This window comes from Watersipora subatra, chromosome 1 (genome assembly GCF_963576615.1).
Source record: "Watersipora subatra chromosome 1, tzWatSuba1.1, whole genome shotgun sequence".
Classification (NCBI taxonomy): domain Eukaryota; kingdom Metazoa; phylum Bryozoa; class Gymnolaemata; order Cheilostomatida; family Watersiporidae; genus Watersipora; species Watersipora subatra.
Window position 1 is genome coordinate 39,387,584 of NC_088708.1, and position 18,196 is coordinate 39,405,779.

The window sequence follows — 18,196 nt, forward strand, 5'->3', positions numbered from 1 at the left end:
CTAGGTAAAACAAATATGCAACTTGCTAGGCACAACCAATATACAGCTTGCTGGGTACAACCAATATACAGCTTGCTAGGTACAACCAATATACAACTTGTTGGGTACAACCAATATACAATTTGCTAGGTACAACAAATATACAACTTCCTAGGTACAACCAATATACAGCTTGCTAGGTACAATCAATATACAGCTTGCTACGTACAACCAATATACAGCTTGCTAGGTACAACCAATATACAACTTGTTGGGTACAACCAATATACAATTTGCTAGGTACAACAAATATACAACTTCCTAGGTACAACCAATATACAGCTTGCTAAGTACAACAAATATACAGCTTGCTAGGTGTAACAAATATACAGCTTGCTAGGTGCAACAAGTATACCGGTTGCTAGGTACAACAAATATACAGGTTGCTAGGTACAACCAATATACAGCTTGCTGGGTACAACAAATATACAGCTTGCTAGGTACAACAAATATACAACTTGCTAAGTACAACCAATATACAATTTGCTAGGTGCAACAAATATACAGCTTGCTAGGTGCAACAAGTATACAGCTTGCTAGGTGCAACAAATATACAGCTTGTTAAGTACAACAAATATACAACTTGCTAGGTACAACCAATATACAAATTGCTAAGTACAACCAATAAAAATTACCATTCAAATGATTCAGTTAATGAGTGGCAAGCACTTTTTACCTTCTCATTACAGGTTTACAAGCTGGATCGACAATATACTCTTTTCAGCAAAGACTGAGAATTAAATTTTAAAACTGGCCACTGTGTAATATCTGTTATATATATATATATATATATATATATATATATATATATATATCTGTATGCTGTTCTTCTTAAAGTAAAATTCATAGAAAATATGCCAGAGTGCCAAATGCTTTTGCGAGTTGATATTTGGCTTAGCTTGATGTGGTCATTTGAGGATGTTAGCAAATCTATGCTTGATAAGTGTGTATAGTAGCATACGTATTCTCCCATTTTAACAGGAGAAGTTGAACACATGAAAATATGTTTCTGACAGTTTTTACAGCTTTTAATGTTTTTCGTAGTCATCTCTCATTTAACATGAGTCCTGACTAGTGAACTATGGTAGTCAACTCCATAACTCTGATAGTCAACTCCATAGCTCTGATAGCCAACTCTATAGCTCTGATAGTCAACTCCATAGCTCTCTGGTAGTCAACTCCATAGCTCTGGCAGTCAACTCCATAACTCTGGTAGTCAACTCCATAGCTCTGGTAGTCAACTCCATAGCTCTGGTAGTCAACTCTATAGCTCTGGTAGTCAACTCCATAGCTCTGGTAGTCAACTCCATAGCTCTGGTAGTCAACTCATTATTTCCACATTTCAGCAAGTAGTGGTGAAATCTTAAAAAGGGTATTTGTATGAAAGGAAGTGTTATTGTCTTAGATATTAAGTGCTATAGTACATCATTTGAAGTATTCTAATTTTTGTAGCTACAGTTATATTAACTACAGTACATGTACCTAACTTATGCATCAAACCTATAGTGTATCAAATGAGTTAGTAATTGTCTTACTTCACTGGTGGCTGTGGGCGGAGCCTTGTCTAGTAGTGTATTAGTGATATCAGAACTGTTCAAGCGAGCTTACACACGGATGGAACACAGTGCCTACACTTGATCATAGCTCCACAAGGTAAACACTTGTTGATTCTGCTGACTGATAACCGCTGTCACTGACATAATTAGTCATATTGGAATATTTCTCTTCTCTCCATAAATCACTATCTTCGTTCTTCCAAGTAAGTATGCAACGCGCGTGCTGATAAAATTACTTGATGTTTTTAATACTCTTGAACCCTAAGGAAAAGTTACATTGAGATGCAAACTAACAAATTCTGTTATACACACCCTCAACTTCAGAGTTACAAATTGACCAAGTTTTCATCAACCTGCATGCAACACGTCCTCAAAAACTATGTAGCTCCTTGGAAGTATATTCAAATAATTGTTTATACATTGAAACTATAGATGGAAAGTGAACTGCAGGCGATGCTTTATGACAAAATGCTGTCTTGTAATGCTGTATTTTGTATCTTCAAACAGTTTTATTGAATGATATGAATTAACTTTTTATTAAATCAGTAACAATATAAAATTAATGAATTTTGTAATATCTAGAATCTATTTTTAAAACAAATCTATCTTTTTTGACACTCGAATGCTTTTTATTTGCAACCAATTTGCTAATTTCTAATTGCAGAGCATACACAGTTGTCTCTTACAACCGAATAGATTCGCTCAAAAAGAAGGCTATGATTTGAGACAAGCGATCACCAAGATGGATGTGTTAAGTGTTTTCACACTACTATATATCTCTCTTACTGCTGCTCATCCTTTGCTGCATCGAAATGTTCGACAACTCAACACGTCTCCTTTAGGTATTTCAACTATTATACGCTAAACAACTCGATGGAAATTGAACATTTTTTTTGACAGAATAAACCATTAAAAGTGCTTGTTTTTCCCGAGTTGATTATCTGTATTTTTGCGGTGCTTCTGAGCAATTATAATAATAACAATAATAACAATAATAACAATAATAGTGTTTAGGAGAGACAAAACTCGATCAAGAGTAATACTTTTGAAGTTGTAGAAGCTCTTCACTGAAAATATGCTTGCTTGTATTTTCTGATTTGTAGCAGTAGGAGTTTTTTAATATTATTTGGCATTTTACAAAGAGGAAGACAGACTGAATGTGGAAAAGACTTCTGCAGTCTGCAGACTATGATAAAGGAAATCATTCATGCTCTTGTTGACTCTTACAGCTTGTGATTAGCATAATTGTTTGAAAGTTGCGTGTGAGGTCAGTGCTGAAGATGTTAAATTATACAACTGTTTAATAAGGCCTGTTATTATTAACTCGAGTGTCAAACCTTGCCTGTCTCTCGGAACACGACACCTAAAGTTAATTAGCCTGTAGAATATCCTATAATAACAGCGTTTTGTCAAGTCGCCGTAGAATTTGAAACTGCCTTGATGGAGCTTTATTATCTACGACTTTGCTAAAATCAATTCATGGTTGCCGTATTCTAGGTGATACAGCTTGCTTTCATTCAAACTAAAACGCTTTCACAAAAGACAACTTAAGAACACAATAATGTTGCACTTTGTTTAAGGTTTTAGTTTTTGTGATTGACAAAGCACACGATTCCCTAATGAATGCAAGAGCTATGAACTGTAACTGTATACAAGAGATGACTGAGTCACGCACCAGCACAATCGCTATTGTCAGACCGAATACTACGAAAAAGCCAATGCTGGCATGCGGTGCAAACTGCAAACACAGAATAAAAACAATTGTTTACGTTTAATTATTAAAATGACATCTACAGCTCTTTGCTTTTAAGGTTCTAAATCCATTGCATTCACTCAGTAGCGGCACTAGATTGGTATTCTGCAATACCTTTTTTTGGCAGGTAGAGTTTACCGTGTCAGCTGACATAATTGGCTGTCATAGACTTCAACACTTATGTTTTCCTATCTCTGTGAAATGTTTGCAAAGAAAACGGTATTGTGTCATGGTCTGACGAAAGCCAGATATTTGAGCTACACAATGTTACATTACCCAAAAAAACCTCTGTGAAACATTTGGTTATCACATACTTTTTTTCAGTAATGGTGGACTTACTAGTGCAGAACTACTAGAAAGTTTCTCGTTTGTTAGTAAGTTATGGAGTCTGTGTGATCTTCCTAAGCTTTGTCATCGCGGGCAATATTAAAGACGCTGTGTAAACGCGAGTATTGTCTGAACAAACCTTAGCAGTCTTATCACTGATGGCGATATAAGCCAAGAGTGTTGATTCCACTGCTTTCTCCCCCTAGTCATGCACTGCAGCTGATACCTCGGGCTTCAGTCGAACGAAATCGAACTCCTATTTAAATTCTTATTTTTGGCTTTTTATTTTTACATTATCTCAGTGAGATTAATCGTTTTAGGCTCTGACCTGTTACCTTCAGGTGAATCTCGACCTCCGAATGGGCCACGAATCAGAGGCAACAGTTTTGAACTAATCAGTCTTATGGAAGGTGAAGATTTGGGACTACTACCTTGCGAAGTGTCAAATCGTGGAGAGGCTTTCTTGCATTGGTTTAAGGACGGGCTTAGAATTGATTCAAGAAATGCCTCGTAAGTGTCTCACACTTTTCCCAAACTATATGCTCTGTATATTTGTACGCTAGCATGCGCCATTCATACAGAATGCAGTTGCTGTTGTCGCTATGAATGATGAAATTGGTTATAATCCATCTTTCCTGTATGTTCGTGTCTGTCTTAGCCTTAGCTTCTTGTTATGCATGAGTTTGTGTTGGAAGCTTGTTTGTTGATTGTCCACTCGCTATCTGTTTCGTCTGCAGCTTTAGCAACGGCCACTACTGGCTGCATGATCAAAGGTAAGGTTGGAGTAGCTTGGCTCAAGTCTTTTTTCTCATTTCTCTGATAGGCTTCTTTATTAAAGTCTGGTACGACTACATTTTTTTCCTTCTACATTTTTTATACAAAAATATTTCATTGGGTAAATTTCATTGCAGGTTTATTTAAAAGTATGCATCGATATTCCATTCACATATGCAATTTATTGAAAATGCCAAAAAGACAACCAATGAGCAGACCGTTTCAGGGAAAAATGCGTACCAGGCTTTAGACTCCTGTTATTGGTGAGGAAAAGGAAAACATATCTTACCCTCTGGGCACCAATGCTATCTAAAAGCTTAGGAGTGGCTCTAAACGCCTTGGTGTGTGCTTAAATATAACTTTTCTTTCACAGTACTTTTGTCTTCAATTTCACTGCTTCAACAAGTCTCTCATACCATTTCCTTCTAGCCTGCTAGCAGTGGTAACAATGTGGTACATTGTACAGTATGTCTTTGCTAGTAGTAGTAACAATGTGGTACACTGAACAGTATGTCTCTTCTAGTAGTAGTAACAATGTGGTACACTGTACAGTATGTCTCTGCTAGTAGTAGTAACAATGTGGTACACTGTACAGTATGTCTCTGCTAGTAGTAGTAACAATGCGGTACGCTGTACAGTATGTCTCTGCTAGTAGTAGTAACAATGTGGTACACTGTACAGTATGTCTCTGCTAGTAGTAGTAACAATGTGGTACACTGTACAGTATGTCTCTGCTAGTAGTGGTAACAATGTGGTACGCTGTACAGTATGTCTCTGCTAGTAGTAGTAACAATGTGGTATGCTGTACAGTATGTCTCTGCTAGTAGTAGTAACAATGTGGTACACTGTACAGTATGTCTCTGCTAGTAGTAGTAACAATGTGGTACGCTGTACAATGTTGTGGGAGCCAAAAAGTCGTAAATTAGATTGAAGTGCACAGATAAAGATTGCAAGGCTCCTATGGATATGAGATTGGCTTAGAGCACGAAAAGGTTGAGGCGTCTACTATTTGATTAGCTACGTGTTGGAACCTAAACTAGCTCAGTTTTTCTTCAGGTTATCAATGAGTGATATTGTGACAAAGCCTAGTAAAATATATTGTAAAGCCGTGGTCACACGGGCACCGAACCGAACTAAATGACGCAAAACGACGTCGTTTTCAGCTCTAAAAAGTTCGGCTGAGGACATTTCTGGCCAAAACGAACTATTTCGGTACTGCTCGAAATTTCGTGCCGAACCCTTGCTCTTATTGGCTGGTTAAAATTCTAGAATTCTAGCGAGCACGCGTCACATTTCTTCTTACGTGCGTGTGAGTAAAGTTAAAAAAGAAATGGGACGATACTTTTATTTCGTTTAATAAACAACATGAAGCAATTTACGACAAGGTTCACCCGGACTTGTGATTGGGTTGCATAAATGTAAGATGTTGCACTTAAGTTTTGCATAAATGTAGGGGAATGGTTGTGATTTTCTTTCGTGTAGAATATAAGTAATGTGTCATATTCATCCTGATGAACTATCGTTGACTGATTTATTTATGTAAAACCACAGTACTATGATAAAGACTGTTTTTGTTTGTTATGTACTCAGCATAGAAAAACATTCATATGTTAATAAAAAAAATATAATTATGTTGATGGGAAGGGTTAGCAAAATATTTGTATCGAGTGATTTATTTTGAGCAGCCGAACAATCTTCTGATAAATCTGCTGTGTAATTATAATTTATAATTGTTCCTCAAAGTTTTTTTGTTTACAATAGAAATATTTAACTCAAATACATAACAACTACTAATGAAACCGTGTCATGTCTCTATACGTATGGTATCTAGGAAGCAAAGTTACTTCGGTGGCCGTGTGACATGTGCCACGAACCGAACCAGCCTCCGAACCGATCCTACTTCGGTTCGGTGCTCGTGTGACCACGCCTTAAGTCTGCTGCTCTCTCTTTTAGGTACCAGGTAGTGAAAGCTGGGTTAAAAGTGAAGAATGTAAAAAAGGCAGCAGAAGGGCGCTACACGTGTGAACTATCCGGTGCCGATGGACTTATTCAAGAAAAAACAATTATGGTGGATGTAGAAGATACTCCTCCGGATGTCTTTAGCAAAGTTGGTAAGTTGTGTCGAATTCTATGGTTGGGCTTGCATTAATTTGTTCAGTAAATGATTACATCTATGCATATTTCTATGGATGATGTGTAAAAGTAAGAGTCTGTCAATCTTTTTCTACAAAGTAATTAAGAGGCAAAGTGAAATGTATGTTGATATATCAACAATAAAAAACAAAGGTCTGGGCTGTAAAAACACTGACCTTTGCTGCAGGTGCTCTAAGGTGGGTGGAAAGTGAATCACAGCTGGATGATCAACAAACAATCACTGTGCTAGTCGGGGAGGAGTTTACTTTCCGTTGTGAAGTTTACGGAGAACCAGAAATAAAAGCTTACTGGTCAGTTGATGATGTTCCGCAGAACTTTCCAAATTCACCAAGCACTTATGACAGGGAAAAGGTGAGCTTCTATGCATGCATTGTCATAGATAGCTATAACTATCTGCTAGTAATGGTCTCAAGTTTTGATTGTATTTCTCATGTAATCACAGGCATTTTGGTTGGCTGTTTAAACATATATATCCATGATGGGGTCATCAAAACTGAATGATTGCTTTAGACAGCGATGTAGGTGTTGGATACCAATGCGTTTATGACCAATGATACCTTTTACTTCTTTACCCTCCAATAGATTTTGGTTATTGGTAAAATCTAAAAACCAGAAAAAATATGTGAATGGGAACATAGCTGCTAGTGGAAATACTTAGTATATTCATGTGAATCTTTTAAAAAATCAAATTTTCAAAAAGTATTTTTATTTATTCTTTAGTCATTGAGTATTTCAAACAGCTACTCGTGTAATTGATAGTAGTTAAATATGGTAGAGGTAATACGAATAATAGAGAATCACTATGTACAGGTTGGCCATAAAATATTCCATTTGCGATATAATTTAGGTGATATCGGACAAGAGTCGACTTATATGATAGAGCTAAAGCTATAAAAAAATTGTTTAATGCTTTCACGATGATCTCTGTTTTGCCGACAATTATAGTAGTTTTATTAATTAGATTAAATGTGAATTCTATCAATTTTCATATAGATGAGAATAAAGTTTCCCTCAAGGAGTGATGAAAGACGCACAACTCTAACATGGAAGGATGCGCAGCTTAGCGAGCAGCAAAAGACATTTAGCTGCTTGTTTGTCCAAACTCTGAGCAATGGAACCCAAACCAACTTCACCAAATCCTTTTACTTGGATGTAAAAGGTACTAAGGAATTTATATTTCTCTAAACAGACACATTGAACCACAAGCTATGATTTTTGTTACATTTTTAAAAACCTTTTACATTTTCATTTCAACAGAAGATGGTGTGATACCACCTACAATTATAAATGATAATCTCAAACCACTTGTCGCCTACAAGGGAGAGAACTACACTTACGACTGCCGTATTCTCAAACCAGAAGAACAAAACCGACTGGTATACTATATTTGGGGACGGTACCAAGGCGTGGACGTCAACAATGCGTTGAATCTAACTGACTGGAAGCCTGGCTCCACCTTAGAATTAATAAATGTAACAGAGGCGGATGAAGGAGAGTACGTTTGTTTTGTGACCAACATGAAAAGTCGAGATTACCGGGTCTTCAACTTAACAGTTACTGAGAGATATAAAAATTCAGGTAAATTTCATATCAGCCTTCTTTTCGCATTGCTAGTATAAACTTGGATCACCTGAAAAGGATGTCACACTTCCTTTCATATTTATGATTCATTTAGTCTATGTTATTGTCGTTTGCTTTATGAATCTTTTTATCTTTTCATTTGTTTTGCCCGAGTTCTTCCTTGTTTTTGTTATAACTTTGTGAAACAGCCGCTCTACCTATTTAGATAAATTAAGGTTGAAGTATTTATGATTTCATCATAATCATTTAAACACCGTCATTTGCCAAAGTTAGGTCAACTTTATGAAAGCTATGATGCCTGTTGATCCATGACACATGTCACTAGATCCACGAAGTCGGTAGCAAATATATGAACATTTTAGACTCTGGTGAGCAGCAACATGAAGTTGAGACGCCGACAGACGGTGGACTGTACGTGATTATAGCCGCCATTGTTGCTACAGTCTTTGTGACATTTGTCGTCAGCGGCGTCATCATTTGGCTAAAGAAAAGGAAACCTGTAAAGCACGCTAAAAAGAGAATCATTTTATTAGCGCCGGTATGACTTGCCACCAATATTCTCTTATCATCTAAACCATGTAAATTTGAGGAGATAAAAGGCGGGAGTTTGATGCCTTGTCTTTGTAAAAGAGTCTTAAACTGTTTGATAGAGATTATTATATATTGATTACCGGATTAATGAGCATTTCAGACACTCTTATTAAATTGCTCCGTGCAGGTGTTACACACCTTATTCAATTCTTGAGCATTGTTTTGTCTTCTTTAGACGGAAACATATCATGACTTTATGAAAGATTCCTCATCTGACCTAGTTGAGCCCCTTATGCCTCCGATGGTCCAAATACAAGGCGGTCGAAATCGATTGTCCTCCGAGATTTGCTCTTACTCTGACTATGAATTTCCATTGGATGAAAAGTGGGAGATCCGACCTCGCAACAGGTATAGCTTAGTTTATTTGTAGCAATTGAGTCAGTTGAAATTTTCATTTTCTTAACAGAAAGGCTATAAACACCGAATCTGCTTTTGCATCCCAATTCAGATTACAGGTTATTAGTGTATGACACACGTACACTCTTTCACCTTTGCCTAAAGCATGTCTCTGTAAATGGCCTGTGAAGCGGGTGCCTGATAAACCACCCGCAAATTAAGGAGAAGAGTGTTCACTTAAGACGCTAGTTCTGATTGAAGTCACATTTGCAGGTTCCTAGTTATTAACTGGTTATTGAGGATGCTCCTTGCCTTGCCACATCCTCCTGTTTACAATTAGTATTATTGATATAGACACACCATGATTGGTCAATTAGGTACTTTCATATGGCAGCAGCATCGATCTAGCCTGCACCATTTACCACCGGCAGCAATTCAGTGCACTTAATACTCTATGCTGCACTCATTATATTAAACAAGGTTGGATTCTATTACAAGCATCAGGTATTTGGCTGCCTTATAGGAAAAAACACATCTTAATAACGTGGCAAGCTTTTATTTATTCATATTCCTTTCTTCTGAGGAGAGTGAGTGAGGTGATGAAGATGACTATTTGTAACACACATACATACTTAAATAGACATCTTATTGTAACACACATACATACCTAAATAGACATCTTATTGTAACACACATACATTCCTAAATAGACATCTTATTGTAACACACATACATACCTAAATAGACATCTTATTGTAACACACATACATACCTAAATAGACATCTTATTGTAACACACATACATACCTAAATAGACATCTTATTGTAACACACATACATACCTAAATAGACATCTTATTGTAACACACATACATACCTAAATAGACATCTTATTGTAACACACATACATACCTAAATAGACATCTTATTGTAACACACATACATACCTAAATAGACATCTTATTGTAACACACATACATACCTAAATAGACATCTTATTGTAACACACATACATACCTAAATAGACATCTTATTGTAACACACATACATACCTAAATAGACATCTTATTGTAACACACATACATACCTAAACAGACATCTTATTGTAACACACATACACACCTAAATAGACGTCTTGTATTTTAGCTGTCATTAAATTATTTACTAATACATTTCTACCCGCTAAATGACTATCAGCCAGCAATTTCACCATTCAAGTTGTGAGATAGCTGAAAACTGAAACAATTGTCAGCCATACTTGAATAAACATCATGTTTGTAAATGGATGGCACAGATTTGTCAACCTGACTGTTAACTCAACAATCAGGCGCATGTATTTAAACTTTTCACAATTGCTGCAGCCAGACAAAGAAAATATCAGCTAAAAAAACCTTATTCCGGTAATAAAGCAGTGTTAACAAACATTACGCTGTTCTTACAGGGTACAGATGATGCACCTACTGGGTGAAGGAGCATTCGGATGCGTGTACTACGCTGAGCTGAAACCGCCAGCCTCTGAAGATAGCAGCTTAGTGACACCGATCGCTGTCAAAATGCTCAAAGGTAAGAACAAAGCTATGCTATTGCTGTTATCTAAATGAGTGACCTGGCGAGTCATTTGACCCTCCTACTGTCTGCTGGCTGTCTCTTCACTAATTGCTGAGACTGCCCTCTGTGAGAGATTTTGGCTTCCTTTTATCGCCTGGTGTGGTTGAAGGTCTAATGATAGCCTGTGCACCCTTGTAGCTGATGCGACGGACAAGGAGCTGATAGATCTGGTGCAGGAGTTGGAAGTAATGAAGAGGTTCGGTTTACATAAGAATATCATAAACCTCGTTGGCTGTATGACTCGAGATGGCCCGCTCTATGTCATTGTTGAATACGCTGAGCATGGCAATCTTAGAGATTTCTTGAGAAGCCACCGACCCGCTTACTCCTATGGCAGCCGGATTCTCAATAACCAGCAATATAATGATCTGCAGTTGACGCAAAGACATCTTGTTACTTTTGCGTACCAGGTAGCTGATGGAATGAACTACCTCGCCAGCCAACAGGTAGATAAATTTGCTCAAAATCTCATAGGAAAATTACTTCTGTGCCACTCAACTCACACAAAAAAATTATGGTTTGCTTGAATCTGAAGCTTTTTCTCTTTATTCAAAGACATTTTTGATTTCTCAGTTTTCTTAGATTATGATTCAACTAGGAATGATTTTACTTTTGAAGCAGCATTGTGGCAGCACACAAAATGATTCACAGGAAAAATAAATATTTCAACAGAGCCGCTGGTAAGAGAGTTGTGGTGACTTTGTGGGGCCAAACAGCTTTTTTATCACTTGTTTTGATATGCGATGGTCCATTATTAAATCACAATGCACTCCTTGAAAACTGCTGAGAACAACATCGGCACTTGATGGCTCAACAGTTGTTCTCATAAAACCCTATCAAGTATGCCAAGCTTCATCACTTTGTGGTCATTGAAATTCAATCAAGCTTTGACGGTGTCGTTTGTGACTGCTCAATGCTGGCAGAAGCCTCTTTAACCGGGCTTGACTGCTTCATATTTCAGTGTCTTCACCGAGATTTGGCTGCTAGAAATGTCTTAGTTGGAGACAACTACGAAATGAAGATTGCTGACTTTGGTCTGTCCCGAAACCTTGTTCAGTCTGATTATTATAAAAAAGTTACTGAAGGCAAGCTGCCGATAAAATGGATGGCACCCGAAGCATTGATTGATAGGAAATACACAACGAAGAGTGATGTGTAAGTAATATTCTATTACCCGTCTTTTTGTCTTTGAAAATTTTTGTATACTCACACCTGGTTGTACTGAACTTGAATTTAACTGCGACACGATTGTGAGCACTTTGTAACGCAGCTCATAAACAATGGAGTTAAGGATGTGAATAGAAGATTGACAATAGAGAGAAATGTTAGATAAACACGCCAAGGAGGCCAGCGCCAAGGAGGCCAGCGGCACTAAGTCTCCATTCTATACAGTAACTGAAATGAGCACCAGACTCCTTCCTTCTATATAAATAACTGGCAGAGGCAATGCTGGTCTTGTGCTTATCTTCTTTGATACTCTATTTTTTTATTGCAGAAATTTTAGTTTTCATCAAAACCCAGTATTTAATGAACTTAGCGGTGACTAAATTTAACTTGGTAAATAAATGATGTTTGTCAAGAATTGTGATTAAGAATGATTGCTTGCAAGAGTGTGAAACAATACTATCAGTCTATAATTATATTTAAATCTCAAAGTTTGTGTTTCTGTCTGTATGTTCTTCGGTATGTCTGGCTATAGCTATTAAAAATTCAAATCTTGGAATTAAAATCTCGCATCCTGCTGGATTTAAACTCACGAAGAATGCAACCGCAGGCTTGTAGTCCTACCAGGAGTCTACGAAGGCTCTTACGATACATAGCTCTTGCTATATACTGTATACTCCCTTTTGCCCTTACGATACATAGCTCTTGCTATGTAATGTATACTCTCTTTTACCCTTACGATACATAGCTCTTGCTATATACTGTATACTCCCTTTTGCCCTTACGATACATAGCTCTTGCTATGTAATGTATACTCTCTTTTACCCTTACGATACATAGCTCTTACTATATACTGTATACTCCCTTTTGCCCTTACGATACATAGCTCTTACTATATACTGTATACTCCCTTTTGCCCTTACGATACATAGCTCTTGCTATATACTGTATACTCCCTTTTACCAATTTCATGCGCTAAATGACGTATTAATTAAAACTCTATGAACTCTATGAAACACGATGCTTTTTCGTGTTTTCATGAACTTCTATATCTGGTTTTTCGTAAGGTTCAACTGCTAAATCGATAAAAACTAATACCTTTCACCCGAACAATTGTACTATTTCGAGTAGGAATAGCCTCTACATTCTCTCACAGTTCGGTTAGACAAAGCTAGTTCAATATCTCATTTTTACAATTGTACCGGTATCGAGAGCTACCAGTATCGAGGGCTACCAGTATCAAGGGCTACCAACATCGAGAGGTACCAGTATCGAGCGGTACCAGTATCGAGAGGTACCAGTATCGAGAGGTAACGGTATCGAGAGGTAACAGTGTCGAGAGGTACCAGTATCGAGAGGTATCATTATTGAGAGAAACCAGTATGGGCCGTATTCAAAGTTTTGATAAATAGCTTCTTATAGAACAGTAACCTTTTTTTTATTTACATTTCTCTGCAATAATTTTTATTATTAATTCAACATATTCAGGATTTTTATTTTGTTTTTTTTTCAGTTCGTATTAATTGTATCATTACCAAATCATCTTTTATTGTAATCGTAGCAAAACAGACTTAATTTAGCTATTATTTGCTAATTATTTTACATTTAAGCACTTTTACAGTTGTTTTACTTTGATTCTTAATTTATTTGACCTGCACAAGACATTTTCTTCATGATATGAAGTTCGAAAGTTACAGTTGTTTGACAGCTTGAAAACCTTTACAGTTGTTTTATTTTTTCTGTTAATTTATTGAAACTATACAGAACACTTTTCTGATGATGAGAGGTTTGAAAATTAGAATGATAACTGTTGTTATATGTTAAATAAAAATAAATGTTTTGTGCAACGACTCTTATTACCTGAGCTATGCAGGACATTTAACTAGTACATCATATATTGAAAAGAGGCAATATTTTAAAGACAAATTTTACATTGTAGCTGGTCATATGGAGTTCTGCTTTGGGAAATATTCACGCTAGGAGGCAACCCTTATCCTACTGTGCCTCACGAAAGACTCTTTGAGGTGTTACAAGAAGGCCACCGTATGGACCGGCCAACATATAGCACGATGGACATGTACGCAATCATGAGGCAATGCTGGCAGTATCACTCAGCTCAAAGACCAACCTTTGCAGAAATCTTTGAAGATCTTAGAGAAGTAGTCAAAAAGACGGGAGATGTGAGTTAACCACTGTTAACAGTCATGTAAATGTCTGCCCTTATTGTTTCTAGACTGCTTTTCCAATTCTAGGCACCACTTATGTCACGCTAAACCGCATTTATGTTGATTCAATACTCTAATGCATTGTGGGAAACGCTGACAGTCTTAGCAGCTGAGAGGCCGAGCCGTTTGCAGGAAGCTTTTATCGGTGTCTGCAAAACTAGGAGTGTGCGATTAACAAAAACAGTTAATTGCATAAAAGCCATTACCTTTGAATCAGCCAGGTACGATCATCTTGCTGCGTGTTCCAACTTATAAACAGGCTTATTTAATAAACACAGCCTCTAATTGTTAATAAACAGCCATAACGAAGAGATCATTGAGTTTAATCATTACCAGAGCATGCGAATCATCACTTAGTCTCCACCGCTATGATGAAAAGGCCAAGCGGAAAGCGCGTTGTATTATCAGCTCGGAATGAGCGTCAAGGCGGCCTGCGCCAGGCAGGATTTTTAGCTGCTGTTCGCCAGCTACTCTATTTACGTTTACATTTTATCTCCTTGTTTGATTATCGTAGAATATTGTGTAGTCCACTCGAGTCGCATTTACTCAGCTGTTGACTGACAGATATAAATCTTTTTCTCGTGTCAAATGAGGTTTTTATATAAGATTACCTTTTATTATACTACTTATTTACTCGGCTGCGAACAATACGCCTTATTGGCTCTGAGGCTGTAAGCTCGGCGCCTCTTGTCCACCCCCCCCCCCGCGCTATCTTCATGTGTGACTCATATGACCCAGGTTGAAAATAGCCAGTTTGTACTGCGTATTGGGAGCTAGTGTAACTTAAATATAACGGATTCTAGCTATGATCATTTCGCATAGCTCACTGATCAGTGGGCTCTCTAGAAATGTAACAGGTCTGGTGCCAAATTTACTGATTGGCTAAAAACGCAAAAACTCATATGAGATACGCACCTGCAATAATACAAAGTTAACCTTTCGCGTTTTTATGATATTAAATTTTACCTAAGAAGTTTTTCAATGCCGATTGCCTCTATGTTTGGTAAAAGATATATGTCAACACGGCTTTTGAAAACATATATTTAATATTTTGGTTTTTTAGGACATCCTAGATGTTGACCCGTCACCAGTAACAACTCCTAGAGAGAGCACAACTTCTCCACGCACCAGCACAACAAGTTTCAGTTGTGATGAGCCAACTACACCGGTTTTATCTCCATTGCCTCCGATGTTGCCAACGCTTCCAGCCGGGATCATGGTTTAGCCTTCTGTATACAAACAGAGTTCTCCAAAGAAATTATTTGTCTCTAAAACACTATGATCCTGTGCCACAACCTACATACAATATATAACAAACCTACTGCTTTCGATTGTCAAATGCATGGCACCGCTGATGGACATTTCCTAAGGAGAGATGTTGGAGTTCATAATATCAGGTTTTCATAGATTCAGTGAAATGTATTTTATTTTTATACAATTTGATAATGGTGTATACTCATTGGTGCTGCCTACAAACATATTACATTGTTGCTATGCTGCCAGGAGTCAGCTTCCTAAAGGACTTTTACAATTGGCAGCAAGTCTGGCTAGTCGTTTAATGCAATCATCTTTTGTAGTATAAATGCATAATTAATATAATAATTTTTTGTAAATTGATATTTTAGCCATTGTATATAGTGTACATAAATAGTTTTTTTTTATAAATATTCTGTAACGAGTTGAACTTTTTCCTGTATTTTTAAGACTGTATTTCCTCATGCATCAATATAATAGATTAAATATAGATGTGAGGTAACATGGAAATAATACTCTCCTTCTGACACGAACATGAAGATATTAGTAGGAGAGCTTTATTTATTTATTCCATTATTTTAGCAGAGCTCTTAGTTGCTATGATCTAAGACTAGATATGATCTAAGACTAGATATGATCTAAGACTAGATATGATCTAAGACTAGATATGATCTAAGACTAGATATGATCTAAGACCAGATGCGATCTTAGATGTAATCTAACAAGATGCGAAGTAAGATTATATTTATTTCAAGGCTATTTGCGATTTAAAGCTAATTGTAATCTAAAGCTATGTTTGATATAAAACTAAATGTACTCCAAGCCTGAATTTGATTTTAAGGCTTGGAGGGATCAAAGGCCAAATGGTTCCTAAGGGATCCACGCACTCATCAAAATATTAAATGCTATGTTGTAAATTTCATCATTTTTTGCTGGCATTTAACCAGGTTTATCCTATTGATATATGCTATCACTTTGTATCTCAAGCAGAGAAGTCACCTCTGCTCAGTCTGAATATGATGTGACAAGAGCGCTGCTCATTGGGGCTAAATCATTTACCAGAAAGCTTGCTTTGAACAGAGATCAGTTGTTCAAACAGGACTTCATGAGCAATGAAAATTATTTCTCAAGAGTTGAACTCTGTACTCATTGTACTCATCTGCTGTTGCGCCACTTTTGACCCGCTTGTGAGCTCCGCGACTTCTCATAGACTTCATCTTCTCAATAACAGAGATAGAATGCAGAAAGCGATTGTGTAGACCAGCGATGCGATGTAATCCTTACATAAATATGGATGATGAGGTCGCAGAATGATGGTCGGGCACTATCCCCAGCATTACGGGTGAATATATCAGCTTGGTCAAACAACGATTATCTTTTGCAAGGGTCTATAGCGATGAAGCAATGAAGGCTCAGAGCTGGGAGGCGCTTGTCAATCAGTATCTTCACTTTCATTTATTAAAATATTTCAAACTTATCAGATCTTTGATTTTTTGGCAGCAAAATTTTATGCCGGTAATGCATACTTTATTAGCTTTAGTTTAAGTTCGTTTAATGCCTTGTCTGTCTGTAGGTCTGTCTGTCAGGGAATAAAAATTGAATAACAATAATTACTAATAATAATATTGAATAAGTTTATGATTGAAAAGCCAACTGAAAAGGAAAAGATATAAGATACTTCATATGAGGTCGATAACTGAGGTCAGTTGATATAAGATACTTCATATGAGGTCGATAACTGAGGTCAGTTGATATAACATACTTCATATGAGGTCGATAACTGAGGTCAGTTGATATAAGATACTTCATATGAGGTCGATAACTGAGGTCAGTTGATATAAGATACTTCATATGAGGTCGATAACTGAGGTCAGTTGATATAACATACTTCATATGAGGTCGATAACTGAGGTCAGTTGATATAAGATACTTCATATGAGGTCGATAACTGAGGTCAGTTGATATAAGATACTTCATATGAGGTCGATAACTGAGGTCAGTTGATATAACATACTTCATATGAGGTCGATAACTGAGGTCAGTTGATATAAGATACTTCATTTGAGGTCGATAACTGAGGTCAGTTGATATAAGATACTTCATATGAGGTCGATAACTGAGGTCAGTTGATATAAGATACTTCATATGAGGTCGATAACTGAGGTCAGTTGATATAAGATACTTCATATGAGGTCGATAACTGAGGTCAGTTGATATAAGCTACTTCATATGAGGTCGATAACTGAGGTCAGTTGATATAACATACTTCATATGAGGTCGATAACTGAGGTCAGTTGATATAAGATACTTCATATGAGGTCGATAACTGAGGTCAGTTGATATAACATACTTCATATGAGGTCGATAACTGAGGTCAGTTGATATAAGATACTTCATTTGAGGTCGATAACTGAGGTCAGTTGATATAAGATACTTCATATGAGGTCGATAACTGAGGTCAGTTGATATAAGATACTTCATATGAGGTCGATAACTGAGGTCAGTTGATATAAGCTACTTCATATGAGGTCAATAACTGAGGTCAGTTGATATAAGATACTTCATATGAGGTCGATAACTGAGGTCAGTTGATATAAGATACTTCATATGAGGTCGATAACTGAGGTCAGTTGATATAAGATACTTCATATGAGGTCGATAACTGAGGTCAGTTGATATAAGCTACTTCATATGAGGTCGATAACTGAGGTCAGTTGATATAAGCTACTTCATATGAGGTCGATAACTGAGGTCAGTTGATATAAGATACTTCATATGAGGTCGATAACTGAGGTCAGTTGATATAAGATACTTCATATGAGGTCGATAACTGA

General features: G+C 36.9%; 1 protein-coding gene across 4 annotated transcripts; it reads left to right on the plus strand.

Annotated features, from left to right (window-relative positions):
• The first annotated feature begins 1,656 nt into the window (after positions 1-1,656).
• On the plus strand, positions 1,657-15,866 carry LOC137398392 (fibroblast growth factor receptor 2-like). Of its 4 annotated transcripts, none has more exons than XM_068084501.1 (15): positions 1,657-1,798; positions 2,260-2,437; positions 3,996-4,185; positions 4,413-4,448; positions 6,403-6,560; positions 6,770-6,954; positions 7,597-7,762; positions 7,861-8,181; positions 8,547-8,722; positions 8,951-9,123; positions 10,553-10,674; positions 10,858-11,165; positions 11,681-11,874; positions 13,823-14,063; positions 15,172-15,866. In XM_068084501.1, the coding sequence occupies exons 2-15, from the start codon at positions 2,338-2,340 to the stop codon at positions 15,331-15,333; spliced, it is 2,532 nt and encodes an 843-aa protein (XP_067940602.1). In that variant the 5' UTR covers positions 1,657-1,798; positions 2,260-2,337; the 3' UTR covers positions 15,334-15,866. The 4 variants fall into 4 exon arrangements, with proteins under 4 accessions (XP_067940602.1, XP_067940614.1, XP_067940621.1 ...); XM_068084513.1 differs by having other exon boundaries at positions 4,017-4,185; XM_068084507.1 differs by having other exon boundaries at positions 1,663-1,798; positions 2,292-2,437.
• The last annotated feature ends 2,330 nt before the right edge of the window (positions 15,867-18,196 follow it).

Coding starts and splice junctions, on each gene's coding strand:
- LOC137398392 (XM_068084501.1), top strand. CDS start 2,338: ATGGATGTGTTAAGTGTTTTCACACTACTATATATCTCTCTTACTGCT. Junction 2,438..3,995: donor ACTCAACACGTCTCCTTTAG/GTATTTCAACTA, acceptor TAATCGTTTTAG/GCTCTGACCTGTTACCTTCA. Junction 9,124..10,552: donor GAGATCCGACCTCGCAACAG/GTATAGCTTAGT, acceptor CTGTTCTTACAG/GGTACAGATGATGCACCTAC.